We start from the raw sequence: 25643 nt of genomic DNA on the forward strand, positions 1-25643 counted from the left end.
AGTTGTCACTCTAGCACTTTCTCTCCCTCATTAATTGCCAGGAAAATAATGCATTCCACTATACTGTCAAAGAGTTTGTTATGAGTTTTTTTTTTCAGATGAAAGTCATGGCTGGCCGCGATCCATTGGCTTTTACCCAGTAAGATAAGCTCATGTGTATTTTAGACTTGTTTTCAACACGTGATACAAGTCAAGTCAGTGCACTATCAAATTATAACAATAAAAAAAAGTGGAGCAACTGGTTCTGGAGGGACTGGGATCCAACAGTTTGGGGACGTTCTGTCCCTAAAAACGTGCTCAGCAGGTCAGATGACATGCATGTTGGCGTTTCATATGAGGTCTAATTGTCCCCCTTCACAAATAGGTTTTTACCCCAACGAAGAGCGCAACACAGTCAAAACTAGACAAAAACAAAGAGGCACTGACGTTACAAGAGTTTACATTTGTAAGCAGGATTAGCATAAAAATCACTGTATCTGCAGATCCACCATGGCTTCCTCTATAATCTGATGAGGGCAGTTGTTAACAATCCTATTAGTTGACTTAGTTTTACTTCAGATTACCATTGTTGCATTTACAACCTTCATCAATGTAAAGGTTTTGAAAAAAGGACTGTTGCTCTTTCCTCCCACAGACTTGACATTGACTTGATGCTGTGTACGGTGTCGCTGACAGTGCTCACATGCAGAATACCTGAATATCTTTTTTAACTACATTAAATCTTCAATTGTGCTGGTGTAGGGAACTTTTTCCGCCTTTATTACCTGATTACCTTTTTGGAGTTTAGTCTTCGTCTCCTTGACCTCCTCCTGAGAGAGGCTGCTTCCCACCGGAAAGTTAGTTGAACTTCGCAGTTCCACTATTTACACCTTTGTCCCAGAGTCAGATCAGACACATACAAAATTGTGTGTCCCATTTCTAAAACAAAAGTCTGTCTCTTGTTTTTGGCCTCTGACTGGTGTGACCACACTCTCCTGTCCCAACAGAAGCTGGGACCAGGTTGCTCCACTTGATCCAATTGAATGACAGGTGTGTTTTCCGGGCGGGGCGGCCACACACCTGCACAATTATTCATGATTCACCTTCCCTCGACACCCATTTGCTTTTCTATTCAGGTTCATTTGACATACTTTCATCAGGAATTTAATATTTACAAGTGAACTTGTGGGGGTATGACAGTGAACTTTCAGGGTAAACTCCGACAGGAGCGCAACCATTTAAGGTAACAAGCATTGTTGTACACAGTATTTCTCTTTTATACTTTAAAGCAAAGACATAAAGTACTCCTCGTGTTATTTTCAATGACCAGTTTTCCTAAATACATTCATGACATATTTCTTATGAGCCGAAAGGGCAGATCACACAGATCATTTTGTTCCAAGAGTAAGACGTTCCACATCTGAAGTGGCAGCCACAGCTAAGAACGGGTTTGTTTACATTGAAGTGCGCAAAAACCGCATTGACGCCATCTGTCAAGTCATCTGTCAATGTGTGCCAAATTCATTCTGAGAGGTGCGGAACAAACTGACAAATTCATGAAACAAATGATTTATAACGTTGGCTGTAAGATGAAGAGGACGATGACAGTTTGTGTTGTTGCCTTCCAGGTCCAGGCACACACCTTGGGTCAGCTGCGCACCTGAGCATGAGGACAGAGGAACCAAAACTGATACCAAAATTTCATGATGTGTGGCCTGGGATGCTAAACTTACTAAAGCATCATATATCCACCTCATATTTCATTGCTAGAGTGAAAGGGTGAAGGGATATGTATTGATAACTGGAATTACAATTCTTTTGACATTTACCGCGGCATCAACATGTACAGTTGTTTAGCCTCTTGGTGTTCCATGTGGTGACGATAGGCCGCCTTGGCTGTATTTCACATCAGCTCAGTTTAAGCACAAGTTCCATGACATGGAGGTGGGAGACGTACTGCACAGTCCCTGTCTTGTCCAGTGTGTACTTCGTCCAGCATCATCTTCGTGGAACGACCTCCCCCTCCCGTCAAATCCATCAGTTAACTTCATAAATAAACTGTCTTGAAAGAAAACCTTTTGTGTGAGTCATGGAGTCATTATTAGTCATACAGATATTTTCTGGGAGTGATTGTGGCTGGATTTGTTTGCCAATGTATATTAGAGCAAGGCAAATGTTATTTCAACAGAAAAAAGGGGGTCATAGATGCAGGGAAAAAGTCTAACAGGAAGGTATAGAAATATGTTTGACAAATGAAGACATGATGAATACAATCATTTTGCATAGAAGGACTACAGCGCTGAACTAAAGCTTAAATGTTGTGAGGGGTGAGACTATTCAACAGAGAAGCATGATCAAGGAGTGAATCCCTATTTCCAGGGAAGCTGAACATATAGACTGGCTCATACAAATCTGTTGCTGGTTATTTTGCATACACAACATATGAGTTTGTGTGCTATTGCAAATTCCAGCCACAGCTGTTTCTTATCTGGATCTTGAGGAAAAAAAACCTAGAACAATGGACTCCTGCACTGATGCTCAGGCAAGTGAGCCAAACACACAAATTCAAATCTAAAAACCATACACTTTTTTTTTTTAAGTCTGTTTTACACATGGACTCTACTATGTACAATAGCTGGGTCTATTTTGGTTGAGAGCAACATGAGGTCATGAGATGTTTGTGGAAACTGGTTGTTGAACCAGCGCACGAGGCACGCTGCCACGTGCACAAAACAATTCCACAGTAATGCTGAGATCATAGTGTGGTCTTTTTTGGACTCTCCTTCACTCAGAAAAGGTGATATGAAAATAGATGGTATGGGAACGTGAGGGTCATGTGGAAGGTCAGATGGAAAAAAAAGAATTTAATAAAACTCTGAATAACATCACCAGAATAGCTGAATTTGTAGAGGTAACTAAATCACACTGCAGATGGAAGAGGGTTAGATACAACATAACAGCCACTTATCTAAAAGTATATTTGAAGGAGATCTCCACACAGTTGATGGGTTTGATTCTGATAATTCCGTCTGATCTTCCAATGAGATATAATGGGCAGACGGTCCATTAAAATGGTTTCCCAGGAAGCAACTCTATTTTACAAATTACGTTGTTTAGCTAACTGGAAAAAAAATCAGAACAATATATTATTCAATACAGTATATTAATTTATAAATCCCTATACATATAAAAATATTGCTGCAGCTACTAATAATAATTACTATGGTTTATTTCAGCGTTTTTCAACCGGTGTGCCGTGGGGAATGATGTAGTTTAACCCAATTTGTGGTGGGCTGTCTTCCCACACACTCACAGTGAAGAAGTCAATCGCGCAACTTCCTGTTTGTCCAGCTGTTTTTAAACCTGATGCCCCTCCAACTTGACCACTCACCCTCAAGTCAGAACGATGGAGTCCTCCTCAGAAAAGACTCCACACCGCTAACAGACATGACTTCTCACTTCCAAACTTTGACACTCATAAACCAGGAAACCAGGTTTGCCCTGTTGCTTAAAAGTTGGTGAAAAACTACCTGTACAAAATAAATGCGGCTCCAAAATGTGAAGAGGGAAAGACTTGTTATGAGGCAAGTTGAGGTGAAGAATGTTAAGGATTCGTCTGGAAACTCTGAAAACGATAATAAAATCATGCAGAAGAGAAGTGGTGAAATATAAACAGTAGATAAATAACTCCTGATACATTTTGCCATATTGCCCACTCCTTTCAGGAGACGTTTGAAACAAATACATTTTCTGCATGCCAACATTTCAATGAACGGAGTGTGCCATGGCTAGAAAAAGGTTGAAAAACACTGGTTTATTACCACGTGGATGAATTCCAAATTGGTTCAAGCATAGAAAGGCTCATGAAGAAGCAGCTCTTAATTTTGACTGACTGGAGAACTGGAAGGAAACACGGTCTACATCCCAGATTTACACCAAAACGGAAAACTTCTGCGTTGATCCGTTATTTTCCCATTACACACTGCGCTAAGCTCCGTGGATAAACACACACTCGCACAAACACATAGCTTCTTCTAATGGCTTGAAAGGTCAACCGAGCCCGCAGTGGCAGCTGCAGGGATCTTCCTTGTGTAAACTTGCCAAAATATCAAATGAATAAACGCCAACTGTCCCACAAATAGAGGAGAGACACCAGGGCCGCTCGAGTCAACAGGACATCACTTAGTGATCTTGTGAATTCAGCAAGCCTGTCGCAAATGTATTAAAATGCTTGACAGGGATGGAAAAATATATTTATGTAGCTTTGTTTTGAAGTGTAAGCACCAACAGGGCTCCAGTCTGGGAGGATTTATGAAATCAGGCAAGTCAGGCAAAGTTCATCAGTGACGTTGGCATTAATGTGCAAGATGTGACATTTATTTCTGTCTGAGATTTGCAGATTTTCTTCTTGACCATGTATTTGAAATTAAATGATTTTCTCAAATAAATATTGCCACCATATCTGAAGTCAACTGTGCAAACCATGTGTCAATCATGGATCTTTGCTGCTGGTTAGCTTAACCAAACCATCTCCTGAGCAAAAAATCAATCTGCTTTCATGTTCTTGTTTGTTTATTGCTGTGATGTTGTTATACAATTACCGAGGTGATTTCTTTACTTATAAGATACATTAAATTACACATAAATTAAATTACACATAGTTAGCTGTATTATAAATTGGAAAATAATCTCACACTTTTCTTATAATTTGGATCACAGTTTGCCATTCATGGTGATGGTGGATCCCAAAGCCAGAGCAGTGGGGAACATGTTGTCCGTCTGTGAAGGGCTTCTTTAGTAGGAAGTAGCAGGTATGAAAAAACACTTTACAGCCTCTTTGTTCATTCTCGATCCGCAAAAGTGAGACACTGTCAGACCAATGTCAAGCAGTGTGTTCGGAACCAAGCTGAGCGGAACCCAAGTGCATGTAACACTCACACAAGACAACACAATAATAGGAGCAACACAACCCACACACAGCTGAGTAAAGTGAACAAAGGAAGAAACAGAGAGCTCAGCGCAGTCACAAAGAGCTCGCTCACGGAAACAAGATAGGTAGATAGATAGATAGATAGATAGATAGATAGATGGATGGATGGATGGATGGATGATGGATAGATAGATAGATAGATAAATAGATAGATAGATAGATGGATGGATGACGGACGGACGGACAGATAGATAGATAGATAGATAGATAGATAGATAGATAGATCTTGGAATATGGCTATAATGTACTGTTTGACAAAGACATTGAATATTCAACCCATTTCGAATGAATCCTTCAAAAGGTCCAGATATAGGTCTTGCAAATAACCAGCCTTTTTGTGGACAACAATGGAAAACAAATGCTGATAAAGATGGCACAACACAGTGTCACTGTACAGTGTTGACAGAACTTGAACACTTGCATATTTGGAAAAGCAATTGTCATGTTTGGGAACTCCGTTGACAGCTGAAATGAAAACTAATGACGTGTCATGATATGGCTGAAGCAGGCGGGAAGGAAGGAAACCTGAACAAAGGGATTTAGTGAAGGAATCAAAAGCAGGATCTCAGGGGTTTGTGAGCTGAAGACTGTCAGGGGAAGCAGACCGAGGCAAGGCGAGTAGTTTTGGGGAAAAAAGAAACTGTGTCTGTCAAAACAGATGGCAGCTGGTAAAGAAGATTAAGTGCTGCGCCGAGTGCAACACCACTTCAGACTGATCAACCCCCTCATACAAAACACACACGCACCCACACAACTCCAACTGTGTGTCTCTAATCCCAGCCAGACCACTGCGCCAACTCTTCCCGTCTCACTCAGTAGCTGAAGCGGTTCGATTCACAAAACAACATGGATGAAGTCCCCACAAACAGCTCAAGGAGGCGGAATGTGCAGCGGATTATGGAGACAGAATGTCTGTCACTATTCGATTTTTACATCAGAAAAATATCTTTAAAAAGTGGCCAGTCCTCACAGCTTTGTATTCAGTTAAGAATGTTTTAAACAAGATGCTTTCATTTTTTTCACCTAAACAATTATTGACACATAACTGTAATGTTATACTGCATTTCTTTTTTACTTTTAGATTAGCATTGAACAATAATTCATATGTCTAATGACTCAAAGGAGACAATGATTTGATTTAGACTTTTTTTTTTCTACAGATCAAAGTGTGATCAAAAGTATAAAAGCATTCAATAATGTCTTTACAAGATGCATAACTTTGTTGACACACGCCATTTATGCATAAATGCTAACATTGCTAATAATGACTTCTAGACATAGGACCGAACATAAATGCTTCACTGAAAGTATTCTGCGATCACACTTTGACAATGTTTTTCATTTTAATGCATTTAGTTTCAACCACCACATTTGGTGTGGCTAGCTGTGCACTTTTCACAAATGCCTAGGGGACGGCCGATTTCATGTTTCAATAAACAAAGTTCAAAGTTTCCATTGTTTCTTTGAAGGTCCAATGTGTTTCTTTACGTTGGTATCACAATCATATCCGCCGAAGGAGCAGCCCAGAGTCAAAAGCTTTTTTGAAAATAGCAAACTCCAAACCAATATGGCGACTGTGGAAGAAGTATTGATAATCGAACTCTCACACAACAGACTAAATAGAGGCAGCATTGCAGGAAGTGGTGGTCGGCGTGTCTGTTAAATATCGCGTCTGGAGAACAGAGTTTTTCCACTGTTGTAATGTCTTCTTCGTGTCTCATTAGAGCGATGTATCGGGTAGTAACGGCAACACTGCCCCCACAGTTTCCAGTGGTACTGCTCCATTTAGTCTGTATCCGTAAGCTTTGTGGAAACGTGCAGAAATATGGACACAGAAGTCTCTGTCCGTAACCAGATCTGTACATAACTTGAAGCATAACTGGGACTTCAGAAGTGCCTCAGGAAGCTCCTTGGTTTGCTCATCCATTTTCAGCTCATTGTCTCCTCCCTTGTCAGCAGTGATCACATACGTCAAGTTAGACGCCTGTGTAGGGTTGTTTTTCAGTAGAACTGCTAAACCTCACAGTTAGAGCAAATACGTATGTAATCAAAACCTTCTGTTTTTAAAACTCAAATTATGGATTATGAGTTGAAACTAGTTACCAAGGTCCTCCTTGTCAATTTGTTGCATTTGTTAGTGCATTGTTTTCTTCTGTTTGAGCAGGAGTGGGAGGAAGTCATGGGACAGACCCGGGAGATGAGAAGGGATTTCCACAGAAAGGAGGTAAAAACACTGTTGTGTATTTTGACAGAGGAAAAAAAAAAACAGACATGAATTTATTAGTTGATTTATTTATTTTTAGCATTGACACCAAATGTACTCTACTGTTTTCACTCGCTATCATAGGAGATGCATCTTTAATTGTAAACAGTGAGAATGATAATTTGCATTCAAGAAAAACCTCTTGCAGTGTATGACCAGGATGAAGAGCAGCAGCGTGTGTCGCTCCTCGTGTTTTCAGCAATACATCTTATAGTTCTCAGTCTCTTGTATTTACATAGATACAGCTGGGGTCTCACCAGCAGAGACATGATCTTTTTTTTTTCATGTATTATCACATTTTTTTCTTAAAGAATCATATGTACAACCGTCACACCGCCCCCGGCTGCCTGCTGCCGGCGGCTCACACAGTTAGAGTCGCTTAAAATCCAAACTACTTATGGTTTACATTGTTAAGTCAACTTTGTAGCTCTAAATGTATTTTTGTTCTCTTGCAACGGATAAAGTAAATACCGAGCTCAAGCTGGTCGTCCCTCCCCCACTGCCCCCCACCCTCAAAATCTTAACCCCAATTACATAAACAGAATAATAATAATAAAATAACATAAAAAAATAAAAATATTGCACTTAACTCCAGGACAGCGTTGGACCTGTGTGGTGGTTAGAGAGGAGCTTTTAAGCCGAGTGCGTTTAAAGGGTGAAGCAGTCCAGCAAACTAAATAAATATTCTTTATACAACTTCTACTCAACCATCTTGGAGTGTCAGAAACCCCCTCGCCCCCTCCAAAAATTGCAAATAAAAAAGAAGTCTGGATGCACCAGTGTCCTGAGAACGCATCCACGGATGGTCCAGAATCAGCTACAATGTTGAAGGAACTCTTCCTCAGGTTTGCATGTGACTTTTTCATGGATGTCTGTGATTCTTCACAGCTTCGCTCTGTCCTTTATTTATGCTTCGTCCATCTCTGTTTATCCACGCTAACAGCATTTGTCCACAGTCGTCTTAAAAAGCCATTTATAGAAGCAGAAGAGTGGTTGCATGTGCCTCTATTTTTTTTTTTTCCACTTATTGTTGTGTCGTACCGACAGCTCTGATGTGGAGGTCGCCGTGGCGGAGGAAAGGAGGGGTTTTTAAAGGAAGAAATAAGTGACAAAACAGTACCGGACTGTCTTCATGTCTGCAGGGTTCTCTGAGAACGCCCTCCTTTTCTCCAGTACAAATGGATAGAGACATAAAAGATTTCAAATGATAATAAAAAAATGTGGTCGGACGAACGGCCTCACACTCTTTCTCTCGTCCGTCCCGGTCCATTCGTGTAAACTACAATCCATCACAGTGCCAAGCCCCATCCTCTCTCTCTCTCATGTCAACAACGTGATGATGGACATACACGAAAATAAAAGGCAGACAGAGAACCTCATTCGAAAATCAAAACAAAAAAGAAGCCCTCTCCAGTTCAGTGTGTTTTACGACGAGGATGAAGTCGAGGTGGAGCTGGGCTTTTTTTGGTTGATTAAGTCCAAGTACAGTTCTGAGCGGAGGAATCGGGGGTATGAGTCCTTCTCCATCAGCCCGTATATCCGCCGCTGCGCCAGGTCGAAGCAGGAGCGAGTCACATTCTGCAGGTTGTCCTTTGTGTGGTCTCTGGTGTAGGAGTCTAAGTTGACCTATAGGGGGCAGCAGAAGGATCATTAGGAGGAAGAAGGGGCTCATAGAAGTTGAACCATGTTGTTTAACTCTAAAACTTTGTGTGGGCCACCTTGTTTGACTAGAGACCTCCAGGGTAAGGTCACCAGGTGACATCCTAGAACAGACCTGTGTGACCTGGGGGCCACATTTGGCTTGTTGACAGCCACTGTCTGCTCTCAAATGAGCCATTTCTGTATTCTAAAAAATAAATTTGATCTAATTTTGCTGCTCCCACTGCGATCAGCTTTATTTAATGTCTGTTTTTGTCATCCCACAGTGGTAGATGAATTGCCCCCACAAGAAGCCCGACCCACATCAAAGTCCTATCTTGCATCCAAAATCCAAAGTGAATTCCCACAGAAAATTTCCTGCTCTAAAAGAAGGGTCCAACTTTAACTGAGCATTTTCTTCTTGCACCAATGCCAGACCTGGAGAAGCTGATGCTCATGCCTCTCAGGGACGTGACTCACCTCTTTACACGACTGGATGGCGATGTATTCTGCGAAGATCTTCTTGGCTTTTGAGGCCATCTTGGACTGTGACTTGACCTTCTTGTATTCCTCGCACGCCAGCCAGAACTCGAGATTCTCCTCGCTGAACTCGGTGCGCAGAAACGCTCTGAAGGCTGCCAGGCCATCTGAGGGTTGAAGGAGGGAGACGATGAGTGGAGAATAAACAAGAAGACAGTGCCATGGCAACCTCACAGCTCAAGTGCTCCTCAGAGTTTCGGTGCCCCAAAATAGCCCAAGTTGATTTTCTGAGTCATGTGCTCGGAGCAAAGAGCGTACCGTGGCGACGTCACACAGGCGGTGCGTGTGACATAATCGTCGACACTTTATTGAGTAAATGCAAACACAACCTGCCCAATCGGCAATAAAATGTTCTTCATGAGCAAGTCAATATTTAACAGCTGCTTCTTTGCAGGTGGATTTCAGCGCTGAAAATAAATCAATTATACTGTCATGAACCATAATTGTATTCAGTTCAGAGATTGTTTGAACAAATTCAGATACACTAACAATAGTTAACAATACCCCGCATCACTTAAGAAAAGAGCAGTTACGAAACAATTCAGTTTTTGTTGTAAAAAAATATATAAAAATTACTTCAAACAAAAAACTGAATATTCATCATACACTCTTTTTATTTCATTTTTATTTTTATATTTCAGAGTGTTGATGTGGAGTTTTGTTTGTGGTACTTCAGAATGAAGATAAATTTAAAGTGAACAGGAAAACAGAGGTAACAAATGTTACATTACTTCTAAAAATGCAAACTAAGGTGGTGAGAGGTGACGACAGTTCACACTATTATTTTATTACACGCTCATAACCGTGTAAGATCATGTGGAAGGACATAAATAGATTCCACATTCCTATGCTTTATAGATAAATATTCTAAAGTTGTGCATGGAAATCCAAATTTTGAGTGGAAAAGTGTGATGTGCCTGCAGGTTAAAGTCACCTAAGCTGATTTAGAATTCTTCAAGCTGAAGTCATGTTCTTGAAGAATGTGGTTTGAAGGGATCTTAGTTGGAATCTGAGAGAGGTTTATTAGCACAAATCAGAAACTCAAAGATCCTGATGCAACGTTTTCAGAGGTTCAACACACTGAGCTCTGACTTTGAATGCTCCACTGAGTGACTGTAAATAGAGAGCAGTGAGCGCCTCGGAGCAACTCCCAAGACTCCTGCGGGGCTTTGTTGAGAAGTTGGTGATGAGAGGAAAAAGGCATTTAGGAGAAAAGAATAGCAGGAAGCCGATTCCACCCACTGACTGCGTCTGCACCTTTCCGTTCTCATGAATCACCCACACTGATAAGGAGAAGCCATGATCTCTTGTCTTACAAGGCTGAGAGGTGAGAGAGGGGGAGAAAATGAGGAACAGATGTGGATTAAGGAGAGGAGGATGGTGGTGCAGAAGCGCCATGGTGCGGACCAGCTGGGAGAAGGAGGTGGCTGCCACTGAGTCTGAATGTTGAGAAGAGAACTTACATTTGTGCGTCAAGAGCTTGTCCAGCGAGTCCCCCCACTTGAGCGCCTCCTCTGGCGTGGGCCTGCAGATGAAAGCAGAGCGGTTCTTCAGTAAGCCCATCTCTGCTAGGTTTCTCATTGTGTGACCCATCCGAAGATAAGTAAGTGACGGATGCTGACGGAGGTAAAAAAAAAAAAGTCCACGCTGCTATACTGTCAGTCAGCACTGAGCCATGAGTGTGTCTGCTCCACTCTGGTGGGGGAGGACGCTTTTATTCCTACACAGGCAACAGCGGGGGGGAGGAGCATGGCACAACCAATGAAGGACAGGCTGATGACGTGAGTGCCCTCCCCCTCCCTCAGTCTGCCTCTCACCCCCTCTGCACCTTTACAACCAATCCACATCTCTTTTGTTCTTCACTGAAGGGAACTTCAAGACATTTCTCATTTACATTCTGACACTCCACTCAAGTTTGCATACAGTATTGCCTTCAAAGAGGAAATCAGAGGAAAACCCAAACCAACTGAATCGACTTCCCAGTTCACATTAAATGGCAAATAACAATACAGAGCTTCATATGAAATTATTGTTTTTTTAAACAATGGGACACTCCTTTTCCACTGAAAGTTGAATTGGATTAGTAGTGAAATTCAATTACAACTGCAATACTTGACTTAAGAATCACTTTTTGTGGACTGCACGTGTTTAGAAGAGAAAAAGCCAATTTTCTCCTCTCAGATATTTGAATTTGGCATCGCAATAACTCACTGAATTTAAAGTTACTGATACATATATATTTAAAAACAATATTACCGATCAAGAGATTGCAAAAGAATGGTTTTGTAGCTACTGTTTTTATTCAAATATATATTCTTAAAAATGTGTTTTATTACTTGTTTCCTTGTCTTTACCAATATATGCTGCTGGTACTGAGCTACATTTGCTGTGATGTGCTTCACTAAGACAAGTCGCAGACATCATTATCTTTAAATTATTATTATAAAAATCAATAATTCATATCTATAGCTGTTACTGCCTGCAATATTTATCAGCATCAGCACACCACTTATTTGATTTAATATCATATTGATTGTTATACTATACTCATTGCTAATCACTATAATAATGAATATGCCATTGGAAATCATGTTAAATATTTATTGCTGTACATGTATTATTAGTAGAGTAGTAGTTAAATTATTTGGTATTTATTATTATTTTTTTAAACTTAAAATGATTCCTCTAAACATGTTGTGGTTTTTATTTCTCAGAACAGAAAAATAGCTGCTGCTTGCTCTGAATGTATCTCAGTCTGTGTATCTAAGTAAGTAAAAATGAAGTTAAGAATCTGTTAAGGATCATAAGAATCTGTGTAAAGTGAATAAGTGAATGTCTCACACTTTGGACTGAGATGTGACCAAAAAAAGATCAGATTACGATTAAAATAAGACCCAGAAATGAATGCAATGATTTATTTTCATCAATTGCCTGACACATATTGTATCATAAATATAATACCCAGATTTCCTTCATGTGAATAATAACTATACTGACATAACTGCAGTTAAAGAAGCACGCCTCTGACATGAGCTTCAGTCACATCTACATTTGTCGATAATCAAATAAGGACTTGATTCAAAACAGCCCTTCTAAAAGTAGCTGTCACATGACCTCACTGGCTTTTTATGAGGTCTAACTGGCCCACTCGTCTCTTTTCCAGAGCCAGGTCATTGTGGCGAGACCTGGACTGGGGGGGGATAAAAACGCCTTCACACACATGCCGTCAGGAAGTGGTCACTTACTTGACTGACTTCATACATTTGTCTAACTTGCTGGCGGCGTTGCTTCCTGGGGATTCATTCCGCCTCCGCAGGAAAGCCAAGCGATTCTTCATGTCTTTGGCCCTGGGCGGAAGGAAAGATGAAGAAAGAGACAAAAAGCAGAAGGTAAGTATCCAAGTCGCAATCCGGGACGTGTAAATCCAAGTGAAAGCAAGTTTAGTACATGGTAGACTCCAGCCAGGCAGCGCTAGCACCAGATTTCCCTTAAAGCTCCTTTTCCGCGAGGTCTCCTGTCAATCTGGGAAGATATGTCCCCGGCAGGTTCCTGAGCGCGTGTGAGTGAGGAGGAGGAGGGAGACTGAATTCTCACTCCTCTGTTTCATCACACCATTCTCCCTGTGCCACCACTCAGAGGAAGCTGACCCTGAGCTGAAGGGACTCGCTGACCTTCCGCCCAACTCCTCCTGACCACCTGCTTCACCTGTCTTACTCCCCTATGCTGAGAGAGCCACCGGACGGCCCACGGAAGTCGCTCCCCATGGCCTCAGATAGAGATTTCCTCATTCCCATAATCCCCTGGTGCCTGTCCTGGCTTCTCCCAACCTGAAGTACAAGGACGCCTCACTGGGATGTGACCTCACTCAACACCCATTTCCTGAGTCCCTGCTTTTGATTTCCACAGTGAATTAGCCGGCCCGCTAATAACTCGGCACAGAGGTGTGCGTGCCGGACCAATCACCAGCCACAGCTCCTCCTCAGAGAATGTATGCCGAATTAGGAAAGACGGTTCGCTTATTCTTAAAAAAAAACAAAAAACAGTGCCACCAATGATACGCTTCATTCAGGTTGCTCATTGACTAAGCAATGAAATTTGTCATGGAAAAATAATCCTGGTAAATGTCATCCAAAATGGCAGTTTTGAAAGAATGCAGACTAAAAATATGCAAACAAATGTAATGTAACATTTTGAAGAAAAAATTGCTTGCTTTTTTAATATATACATAATTATATAGTATTTTACCAAACAAAATTCCTGAAGTCAAGCGGTAATGAATTTGAGAAAACTAGCATTATTGATGCTGCGCCTAAGACGGTGATCCTGTTGCCTGAAAATATTTGCCAAATGATTTGAATACTAGCATATTTTAAAGGTTATTATGGCACATATTTGCGCACACTTCTGCCTGCACACGCTGTCATTGAAATGTAAATGTTAACCTCACTCACATGGCCCATGTTTGCGCTCGCCTACTTCACAAACAGGCCTCCTGCAGTTCTGCAAAGTAAACTGGCCAACCACTTATTTAGAAACACATGAACACACAAGGTCACGCATACATCCTGATGTGAGGCCGCTATTCACTTGAGGCTTACAGGACTCATGTAACTGTTGAGCGCACTCTGTCAAGGCGTGTTTGGTAGCTTTCCTCAGGTTGGAAAGTGCTGCGCCTGAGCAAAGAGTGCGCTCTCTGTTCGCTCCACGTGACGCCTCCATTAATCATGTCTCTTACAGGCCAAATCATTTTTGAAACAGGTCTCTGCTACAGTACGTGTTGGCTTCCTGTCACAGCTCCTGCACGTTGGGAAAGCAGAAAGTATTTGCGAAGGCTCCCTGCCGGTTTTTCATTTGTGAAGCTGAGGGTTAAATACGAACTAGCAGTTATGAAGGATGAATGCAGCATCAACTTGGAAGCAGCTGAACATATAAGGGGTAATGCAAACCATGTGTGGCTTACATATGTGAACATAACTTTAGAATAACGGAGGACAAAGATTGACACGGGTGCTGTTTTGGTGTGGATTTTAGATGTGCTGACAGCGCATTGATATTTATAATTGAAAGAAGCTTTGTGTTCAAACGCTTGTGATGGAGCACAAACACAATTTACATTTAAATGAAGAAGGAGCAAGTGTTGCTGATGCACTGACATGACTGAGAGATTAACGTATCTTAGCGTCACTTCAACAGTAGCATCAGAAATGCTCCAGCATACATGTACATGAAAGAAGTACCGTCTTTTTTTACAGTAAAATGCACACAATGTTGCCCTGAATACAAACAAGGAAGTTTTGGTTAGAATGTGAACATTTGTCTTGCGCATGAGCAGTGTGTAGCAAGTGTGTGGATCCGAGGCTTCAGCCTAGATTTCCTCAGGAACAAGCTCTACACCTTCTCTCCTGCTCATCAGAAGGAGACAGGAAACATCACCATCAAAACAGGTTTAAAGCAGATGTGCAGAGAAACGGCTCACTTTTTTCTGTGTGGGGCTCATGTCATAAACTACATGCATAAATGTGAATGCACAGAATCAAAAAGGCTTGACTGAATCATTCTCTCTTTCGAGCCTTGAACACTGAGCAAGTTCCCCATTTGTGCACGTGTCAGGCCAGAAGAAAATGGCAGGAAAGCATTGTGTTATTCTGAGAAAACACTTTATGATCCATGTCTGGGCGGGAATGATGCAACAGAGACGTCATGACTCTGGTGCTGCCACCATGTGGTGTCATGGTGTACTACAAACACAAAGCACTTCGATTTCATTTGGAATCAGTTACTAACAATAACTTAAAAAGCATTTTTTTGGCTTTTACATCAACAAATATTATTTTAAAAAAGTGCAGAAATTTATCTTTAATCTGATTTAAATCAAATCTAATCGAAAGGGAAAACATCATTGTTCTCAAAGAAGTCACATGATCATTAAAATGTGAATCTTAAAAACATACAATGGAGCTAAAGGTCAAGGTCATCCAGGTCCAGATGGTGCAGTTTATGGACACATGCATTAGAACAACTCTTGGTTTGTTTCCAGAGGCCTCCGTCGCTTTCTAGCATTTTAATTTTGAACCAGCAACAATGAGCAAATATTTCACACAGATTAATAAAAGCAACTCTTACACTACAATAGTAGTCCATAGTTTTATGAACAGCATGCGAAACTCAAACTGAAGCTGTCGTTTGTTCATCCTGTCGTTCTCAACATTTAATGAGCAATTACTGCCATTACCGATACTGTTATCGGCCACTTCCGACTTCAGTACTCCCAGCATCCTGACTCCTGACATTTTCCACAGAACAATAACAGTTTAAGTGAAGAAGTGTTAAGTCTTTTCACTCTGCAATTATTTCAGGTTGGCATTCTTATTCCCTCTCTGCATGGCTCACATTATCGCACACGCTAATAGCCGCCGCTGGCTATTCCTGGAGTCCTGGATGTAGGCCGTACTCTCAGGGAAAGGCTTCGGGACTTCAGGGAGCTCAGCGGAAAGTCATAGCAGATGACAACAGAATGAGCCGCTATGTCGTCTCTTGTTTTATCATCTAAAATCTATTTCTTTGGCTTGACCATGTCGGCCGCCATTCTTCATGTTACTGTACTGACAACAGGACACACGTTTGGCTCTATTTATGTTTGTGTGGACAAAAGGTCAAGGGCTAAGTTCTCAGTAACTTATTAAAATCCCCATGTGCAGGGGGAAATATGCTTAAAAAGACACTGGAAAATATATCATGAAGAACTGTGAATATGATTGTACACACGTCAAAACATATTTTCAACACATATTTTTTTATTAGGTTTTTCACTGCTCTTGGAATTGTTCTTAATTTTTGAAAATGAAGATTCAATATTTGATCTGTCAATTGATTGAACTATGTGTTTATTTATTTTAACAAAGTGAAGTTTGCGTCTATATATTTTTGTCAATTTGATCATTCGTATCAACCTGAAAGGTCAACATGAGGCTAGTTGATTATAAAATTATCCATCTAACAGACTGAGTGCTAATGCTGATCAACCTCTAGTAAGGTTTAAGCTGTCCTCATCTCTAAAACCATGAGTCATAAAGCTGTTTTTAACTCAGCCCAACCTGAGATCAGGGTTAAACCTGAAAATAAGTTGAACTGAATGACAGACAGCAAAGCTCCAACACAAGGAGGATGTTCAGCAAATCCATGAGAGTCATGGTGAGATGGCACCATTCCTGGAAGACCAACAAAAAAGGGAATTGTCCTAAAAGTGCGCCGCAAATGACACCACTGTCTTCCGCAGTCAATCAAGACCTTCATCCCAAAAAAGAGCGCACTATTTCTGTTCCTTCCTCATCACACAGACCACATGAGCCATCCTATTCTTAAAATCCAGGCTGGGTATTAAAAGTAAGAGGGGCAGCCTCAGCTCAGAAGCCGGAGCCACTTCCTCTGAAATAGTTTGAGTGCTTGCGGCTCCGGGGGGATTCTTGTCCCTCACCGTGACTGTCAAATGAGTTCCACGCAGAGGTCACTTCATCTTAGAGAGAGCAAACAACGCCTACACTGTCCTCGTCTCAAACCACAGCTCCTTACCTTTCCAGGTACTTCTCAGACAAATCCACCATCGTGTGAAACATGGATGCGCCCTTTGGTCCACTGGTTGTGCGTGAAGAAGTGGCGGCATGTACACGTCTGTCGGGAAGCTGCTGCTCTGGCCCCGGGGCTTATTTGACAATCACATTCCTCAAACCCCTGAGAGGCTGCGGCTTTGTAGAGGCTCGGGGGTCTGGTGGAGGCGGACCCTGGTGGTCGGCCAATCACGCTTGAAAGTTTTAGGAGGGCTGACTTCTAACACGGCCCTGGACAGGTCATGGTCTCATCGTGTTGCTCAGAAAACATGTCCTCCACCATCAGACTAAAGGCTCTGCTGAAAACATCTCAACACTTCAATAGACTAAATGCAAAGTAGCTTTTTAAAGTTTCCTAAATGCCCTACAATACAATTCTATCTTTGGACCAGGTGCAAGGTAGGGTTTCACAAAGTCCAGCACTACATCATGAGGTCACTATATTTTTAGGCTGTAACTAAATGCCTGCAAAAATGTGATTAATATGAAAGTTTGAATACGCCTTCCAATTAATTACAGCGAATATAAAACAACAACTTGATTCTAACAGTTTTCTATTCCGAGGACCAAAACTAATTGTGTGGTCGAACACTGCAGATGGTTCATTCATCTCTATTTATATATTTTTTTATTAATATTTATATTTTGAGTCCTTATAATGCAAACAAGAACACAAAAGAGAACAAGGGCACGTTTTCTTCTGTCCTTCGGTAACCTCGAAGTCAGCTTGGATTTGTGGCTTTGCTTTCTAATCCAGTTTGAGCGTCTACATTCTTGTGATCGTTCAACACACACAGATAAAGAAAGTTCCAAAAATACATCCGATCACGCGACAAGATAGATCTCCACCATGTTGTATTTGCAAACAACCCGCACACATTTTCCATGTGTACTTCCGACAGTGATTTCTCCTTGTGTGTGCTTCATTGCTTTTTCTTCAGGATTTTCATTTATGAGCAAACTTTATTTTTTATATAAACTTTCATGTATTCACAACATATCCTTGTCTTAAATTTGTCAACCTTGTGAAATATAGTTCCAAATATACTGCTTAGCCATGGTAATTTTAAAAATATTACACAACACAATGGAGTCAACATGAAGGAACCCAACACCTGTCCGAGCACCAATAATGTCCATTGTAGAGGAGCAGAGGTGCAGAAACAGCAGACAATCACGGGAAAACAGCTGTACACAGTTATGAGGCCAAGGCATGTTAGGAGGGCGAAGGAAGGGAGAAAAAAAGTCAGTTCCGGAGGTAATGGAGATGGAGAGAGAAATGCTCCGGAAGTCAAGGGCCAGGCTGGAATGTTTGTAAATGATGTATGAGTGAAGAGGAAACAACGAGTCGACTGTGCTGTGGTCAGGAGAGAGAAAGCTCTGGGTGGATGGGAACTCGTCCTCACCAAGGGGATACAGTCATCAGTGGCTGTGCCACTGTAATTGACGGATGAAAGAATATTTTGCACTTACGTTTCCTCAGATTTCTCAGGTAAACAACGATAATAACAACAATATTATTAGGATTTGAAATGTATATGAAATTGAATACAAGTTCACATGAGGGATTTCATTTCAAGCACTAGACAAAGAAAATATTTGACCAAGTATTATTGTTATTATTTTTTAAATAACCATGAGTAATCAATATACCTATACCTATATAAAAATATAGGATGTTAGAACAAAAAGAACCGAGATCCAAGGAGGGGTCAAATGGCCAACATTGGCAGAGATTGGATTTCATTGAAAAAACATATTTAATATTTTCAAAGGAAGGGTAAGTGTCGGCCCATCTATAAAAAGTGTGTTGTTATGGGAAGCCAGAAATGGAAGCTGATATGAATTGTTGTAAAATAAAATTTTCAACTGGTATATTTATATTTCAAATATTTTTGAGGTGGTAGTCAAAGGCTTCTTCAAAAATAATCAAGAATATTGCAATAATTTGTGAAACTCTGTGCATATTTTCATTTTACTTTAAGGTACAACACAGTCAGATACAGCCGAGTCGTCCTTGCTGGTGGAGATTCCCACCCCATCAATTAGAGCTGGGTATGTCCAACAACCTTCCGATACGATACAGTGGTCACCATACGATACATATTGCGATACATATGTATCCTGATGCAAGGCCTTCAAGGCGATTTGTATCCCGATATTTCACTTTACGTACATTTTTAAGAAGACAGTCATGTATTCCCAAAAGCTGGTTGTATTGCGCTGGTTATAAACGGAACACAAAATATGTACTGCACAGCAAGGAGCAGCTTTCAGAGACTCTGCGGGAGCCTTCATGAATGGATGAGCAATGGTGATTCTGACGCCCACAGTATCAATACGCATATTGTAAAGAGGCCCGCAATGATACATAGTGCTATTCCGATCATTTGAACACACCCCTGCTCAATACCAAGAGAGGCTAAAGAAAAGGTCAGGGGCACACTGGAGAGCATGGTGAACACATGGAGCCCGGCAGGAGAGCAGCGACAAGGAAAAGATCAATGTGATTTACAATGGCGCGGTTCATGTTTCAATCATTTGCAGATAATGGCCATAGTGCAGCATTGGACCGCGGACAAAGGAACGAAAAAGCAATCTAATGAGGAGATACTGTAGATAGTGAACAAGTGACGCTATCGATGTTGTTCTACGGTGCAGTAAAGACGAAGTACGTTAGAGATTTAAAATCATTCTCTGTCTTTTTGCAGTTCCCATCAGGAAGTGGCAGAGCAAGTCTTCTCATTTTTATCATCCTCTCCATTCACTACTATCCTGTCCTCAGTGTTCACATATGCTATAAAAAAATTGTAACAGCAGCTTCAAATGGGAACTGGATAATTGTTCTAAAAAAAGGTGCTGACACACAGACGTCACAATGATGACATCCAGATGGATAGTCGACGTGAAAGACGACCAGATCCTTATCTCCAGTCAGAAATATTTTGGCAGCATTTTTTAGACAAACATTTATGCCTTTGTCAACACGGCATGTGACTCAAGTGTTGTGCAGTTGTTGTAATGTTCTAAGTTCTAAGTGCATTCCAAGAGGCGCGTCATGCTTTGTTGTACAAATCATTGTTATTATTGCATTTTTCAATGGGATTCGTTTATTTGAATTCAGCAACCCTTCTATAGTTTTTGGCTGGTTCAGCGTAATAAAGATCAGACCGTCTAAGCTACAACCAGATTTCTTCATACAGGGTGGGACTCATTTTTCAGGAGTGTAGCCATTGGGATGGAACAGTGGAAGTCGTGCCAAAAAGTGTCTTATTCAATATCAAATTTAGCTTGCACCCAACAATGTCCAAAAATTGAGAGTTGTGGAAAATAGTCAACAATACCAGCCAATGACTGTATTTCCTTTTTCTGGAAAAAATGGGCTTAAACTGAAGTCTGAGCCACAGAATTCGGTATATTGTCAGAATCAGACAGCTTTCCTTTATTGCATTCTCGGATGAGTCCAGTCAACGGACAGAACAAAATATAGGCCCACTTCAAATCAAAATCCACTCAGGTTTTTTAAATTGAAAATGCATTTTTTCCCATTTTTTTTTGTAATTTATAATTCATCCTCCTGAATTGACAAACTCATCTTAAAAATTGGAATTGCAAGTAGCCAAGAAAAGGGACACCTGGAAGCCTCCCATTATTTATGGCCTAATAACACAGCAGATGTTGGGTTAATCATCGCTCAGTTTACTTTGGGAACAAAGAATCCTGAAAGAGGTCAGGGCTGTAAAATTTGTGGGTCAGACATCTTGTTGCCTGGTGGTGAACCTGCTGCGTGAGCAAGCAAAACGTTGTTTGCCAAGTGTGACCTCTGCTAGCAATGATGTCAGAGCAGCGACACACACCCAAAGATGGCGGTTCAGTTAAGATGATACAGATAAAACTCCGGAATTTGATACTACATTAATTTCAGTAGTGTGCCACACGAAAAAGGGTCTGACAAACCACTATTTTCTTTTTCTTTTTATATATTTTATAGACAAAAATATAACATTTTGAATTCACATCTAAGAGAATTCTTTAAGTCTATGATAAATTCTATAATAATAATAAAATATTTTCATTTTACCTATCACAAAAATACGATAATCAGGATCAGGAGTGAACATTTTTATTGTTTTTGTTTGTTTGTAAAGACTTTATACTTGCATGACTGACCAGGGCTTCGACAGAAGACTGGACTGGTGGTCGCACTCATGAAAGTGTCTTTATTGTCCTTCACGGGGTGAAAATGTGTCTTTTTTATCTTTTTCAAGAGGCTGTGAATGGAGCTCATTCAACAGCTGATGAATCACAGACGTGTCGACACTCACATAAAGGCTGTTTACTCCACACACACTTGTGCTTCTGACACTGCAGAGACACAGTGAAACCCACATATGGCCCCAGCAAACGTGTCACTTCATTAAAAAGGAGGGTGATCAGTCATTAATGAACCTTTAAATTGCCACCAGAGGTGCAACACAGCAGTGCTGTATCAGCCACGCTGACAAAAGGGCATGAATGTAGACTGCATCTTCAAGATGACAACAATATTCATATCAACTCTCGTGTATGAAACACATTTAACTTTTGATGCCAGACAGGCAACAATGTTTGAATCACTGCATCAAAAGAGAGAGCACTCGCCTTAAGCTTGGATGCTAACGTCAATATGCTTAGTGTAACAAGTAATAGTGACACTTGATCTCTCTTTTAGTTTTGGGATCAATATGGCTTGTGTCAAACTCGAAGCTCTGGGGCTAAATCTGGCCGTCAAGCCAATTTATGTAGACTGAAGATGAAATACGACTTTAAAAACCAGTGTTTAGGTGGAGTGGACGGCGAGGGAGCACACTTCACATACATTTATGCTAGCATCCAACATTTAAAAAGGGAAAATAATTTCACATAACGTTTACAGCAGTAATCGTGACGCATGCATGACAATGATTCAAGTCGCTGAATTGAAATGGATAGAGTTCAAGGGTTACCAGTGGAAAAAAAGAACTTGAAAACTAGCATTTCTGTGTTTAATGGAAAGGATGGAGGAAAAAAATCTACATGATAAGACACTAATACAAGAGCTTCAGTTTGGGTAGAATGATAATTTGTGTTACTTCCAACCAAAAATATCATTTTAAAATGTGTAATGTGTCCAGCTATTCACAGTAGACTTTTTCTCTCTTCATCATAAACAAATGAGAAAACAGGAGCGCATCTTCCTATCTCCTTTACGTGTTACTTAAAATGTGTTACTGTGATTATGTGGGTAAAAAAACCGAACAAAGCACTTTCCTGTAGATCCCAGGATGAGTCAGATTATACCTGAAGGTTGCAGCTTGATTTAAGATCACTGGCGAAGCCATACTACCCTTACATGACTTTGTATGTGCTGGGATTTGCTACATCACAGCATTGTGTTGTGCACATTGCCCTGTGAATCAACCTTACATTCTCACACCAGGTCCTAATGTCTTAGTGAACCCCCACTGGCCACAACAATGCAGCTGTTTGTTGGAAACAAATGACAGCTAACAGATGTAGAATCCAGGTGTGAAAATTGCTAGAATAAACACATTAAAGGCAAATAAGTGAGTTCCCTCTTCATTTTCTCCTTTAGAATACTTTTTAAAAAGTGGAAATTCGCATCAGATTTCGCTCATATAGATGACAATTTTATTGTTTTTAAGGACATTAACCCAAATGCTTCTGATATAGTGTCAATTCACAATCAATAATTGTCACTAACTTTAAAGATAAAAAGCGAAACAGCAAATAGGATCATAATTCTAAGCTACTGCGCTTGAGGTTTCATACCCTACTGAACACCATACAAGGACTGACTCAGGCCCGACCAAACTGGAGCCCCTTTCCTTTCACAATTCAGCACTACAGACGCACATGAACCAAAGAAAGGCTTCTCTACTCACAGATTCTTGGACCTTCTCTTCTTCTTTTTCCCGTCGGAGCCGACCTCGCAGCTACAGGGGGATCCGGAGCTCAGCTGAGGGGAGAGGAAGGAGAGGACACACTGCATCATCCAGCCTCCACACTCAAAGACGGGCCGGGCGCCCCTCGTGCAGATAGCTTGTCGCCTCTAGCTCCACAAGGGCACTCAAAAACTCGGTAACACACACCACCAGCCACTAAAATTATTAATCCATCGCGACGGCCTTTTCAGTAATCCCGTGATGGCAAGCTACCGGATGAGTGAGTGTGTGTAACTCTGGGTCTCAAGCTCTGCGTGCTGCACATGGAGTTGGTAAACAGCGTATTTAAGAAGACAGGAGTGAGAGAGTGTGAAAGAGTACAGCTGTTTTTGTTGGCCTCCAACTGTGCCCTTGGATTCGAGTGTTGAGGCAAGACCCCCGGTTTCACATTACACTTTCTGCCAACCCACACTTCTGATTGGACAGGGCTAAAAGGGAAGTTGCTCCAGGGTGGGGAAGGGGTCAATCTCCGCTAATCTGATGGCCTGAAACCGGCCCATTGTATGTGAGTGAGGCACTAAATAAGAAGCATTGTGCTTACAGGAACACTGAGTCGAACCCGTGGTACTGGACACAGCTGCTAACACATGGTGTGGGTTCTAGCACGGTGGGCTTTGTGGGAACCGATGTCAGGAATTTAGATCTTAACACTTGTAAATGCCTTGGCAAACATTTTGTTTAGGGGAGGTTTTTAAAAAGGCATTAATTCTTTAAAAAATCCACCCCTTTCCAGTGAATATATATTTTCACAATGCGTAACATGCAAATATTTGTTTGTTGTCTATGCTGACTACAACTGCGAGGGACAAAATAAAACAATAAATAAAATGACCTGGGAGCAATTATGAAGACTGATTTTGGGGAGACGTAATGAGCTGAGGTTTGAGACAAAAATAATAACAAACCAAAGTGAAACAATAAAATAAGTTTTCTAATGTGATGTGACTCCAAAGCAAAAAGAAAAAAAATAAGATGACTGAAAATAAATTTAGATTTAATTGGCGCCATGCTTCTTTGTTACTATATTTAAACTAGTCATTTATTCACCTTAACATACGTGGAGGTGTATTTGTCTGGCTTTTAAAATTTAAATGAACAAATAATTTCAATGTTTTACAGGATTTAGGCTCCTGACAGACAGATGCATTGTAAGAAACAGTCTTTATTTTGACTTTGGGCATCTCCCAGTCTGACGCGCAAACAAAGCTCAGATGTCAACACACCTTTTATTAAAACTCATCTTCAACTGTTCATCACCACTAAGTACTTAAATAAATACAAATATTGGTTAAAAATAACTGATAATTGCCATCACACTGTCCTCCTGCAAAGAAGCCAGACCCAGGATTTGCATTGCTATCAGCAGGCCGTCGTTCTCCAAACCATAAAAAACCTTTTAACCTCGGCTTGACTCAAACTAAGTACAGCTGTTGTCTCTCACAAGTGAGGAAGCTGCAGACTTTTATGGTCAAGCCTGCCAGCAAAACGGAGCCCAACTATTTGGGTGAGGGGCGTTTTGAAGAGCAAGTGTTCTTCACCGTTCTTAAACTGAATGAAACTAAGCAAGCAAAAGAGTGGTAATAAAAATCATCATAGAAGACCAACTCCACAATGAACATTCTCATCGAAAGCACGCAGCTACAAAAGCTGTCCAACGTAGCATCCCTTTGTACTTTTTGCATTGTGGCTGACCATGGTGGAATACGTCTATATGACTTATGAAAGAAAAATATTTAGCAGAATCACGAGGCAAAATCCCATGAGTTGCCTCCAGCTGGAATCCAACCAGCGAACTTAGTGATTTTTTATTTGACAGTGACTGATGCCTCAACAGCCCAGACTCTGTCTGACTTCAAGCATCCTCCAACAGTCTTCAAACCAAGACTTTATATCACAGCCTGGGTGACAGTGCTGCCCCCACGACCCACCACTGGATAAGTAGAGTATAACCATAGCGCAAAACTAAAAGGGAAATGGATGACACAACATCATTATAGCTTACCTCACAAAACACAAAAATGAAGTCGCTTGAATTTATGTATCCACTGTGCATTCACATCATTGTGCATCTGACAGACATGATGTTCCTTTGGGGGTAATGGTTTCCTGCCTTTGAAAAGTAGTAACCATGACAACGCAACTTTGTGAAATCTATTTCTTGTGTTTGTGTTCTCTTGTGATGATATAATGTCTTATACGGTGCGCAGTGGTGTGCGAGTGTGCAGCTCGACCTCCTTTCACCTGAGTGACAGTGAAAAGGGCTGTTGAAATGTGGCTGAATGTGTCGAATGTGGCTGAAAAGGGTCTCTGCTGATTCAGACGACGTTCAGACCCATCGTCCTCCGAATCATTGTGTTCAGAAATCGTCGTCAGACACTTGATCGTGTGTATTTTAGCACTGAATGTGGGTCATGCGACAATAACATGGAGCTTGGAAGGGACTTCAAAGAGAAACATGTTTTAATACAAAGATGTTATGTAGGAGTCTTCTAAAATTAGAATCTGACAAAAAGGATGACTTTTCTTTGAGCTTTTGAGATTGGAGAAAAGGAAACTATGAACAAAAAATGAATAAAATAAAACAATATTTGTTTACAAAGGTACAACGCATCCATATAGGTATCATGCTTAACTCTTAAGAATGT

At 40.9% G+C, this 25643-nt stretch overlaps 1 protein-coding gene across 12 annotated transcripts in view; it reads right to left on the reverse strand.

Annotated features, from left to right (window-relative positions):
* Positions 1 to 7245: 7245 nt before the first annotated feature.
* rgs3a (regulator of G protein signaling 3a) overlaps positions 7246 to 25643 on the reverse strand; it is a 135965-nt gene continuing 117567 nt past the window's right edge. For 9 of the 12 annotated variants that reach the window (XM_053866674.1, XM_053866684.1, XM_053866709.1 and 6 more), the window contains 5 exons: positions 22939 to 23012; positions 12656 to 12757; positions 10874 to 10935; positions 9351 to 9517; positions 7246 to 8858 (listed from right to left, as the gene is read on the reverse strand). In XM_053866674.1, coding sequence (XP_053722649.1) covers positions 8658 to 8858; positions 9351 to 9517; positions 10874 to 10935; positions 12656 to 12757; positions 22939 to 23012 — 606 coding nt within the window. In that variant the 3' untranslated portion in view covers positions 7246 to 8657. Of the gene's footprint in view, positions 8859 to 9350; positions 9518 to 10873; positions 10936 to 12655; positions 12758 to 12857; positions 13598 to 16979; positions 17130 to 22938; positions 23013 to 25000; positions 25085 to 25643 lie in introns of those variants that run through there. The other 3 variants (XM_053866751.1, XM_053866760.1, XM_053866767.1) reach the window with 3 other exon arrangements.

Source organism: Synchiropus splendidus, chromosome 1 (assembly GCF_027744825.2).
Source record: "Synchiropus splendidus isolate RoL2022-P1 chromosome 1, RoL_Sspl_1.0, whole genome shotgun sequence".
NCBI lineage: Eukaryota > Metazoa > Chordata > Actinopteri > Syngnathiformes > Callionymidae > Synchiropus > Synchiropus splendidus.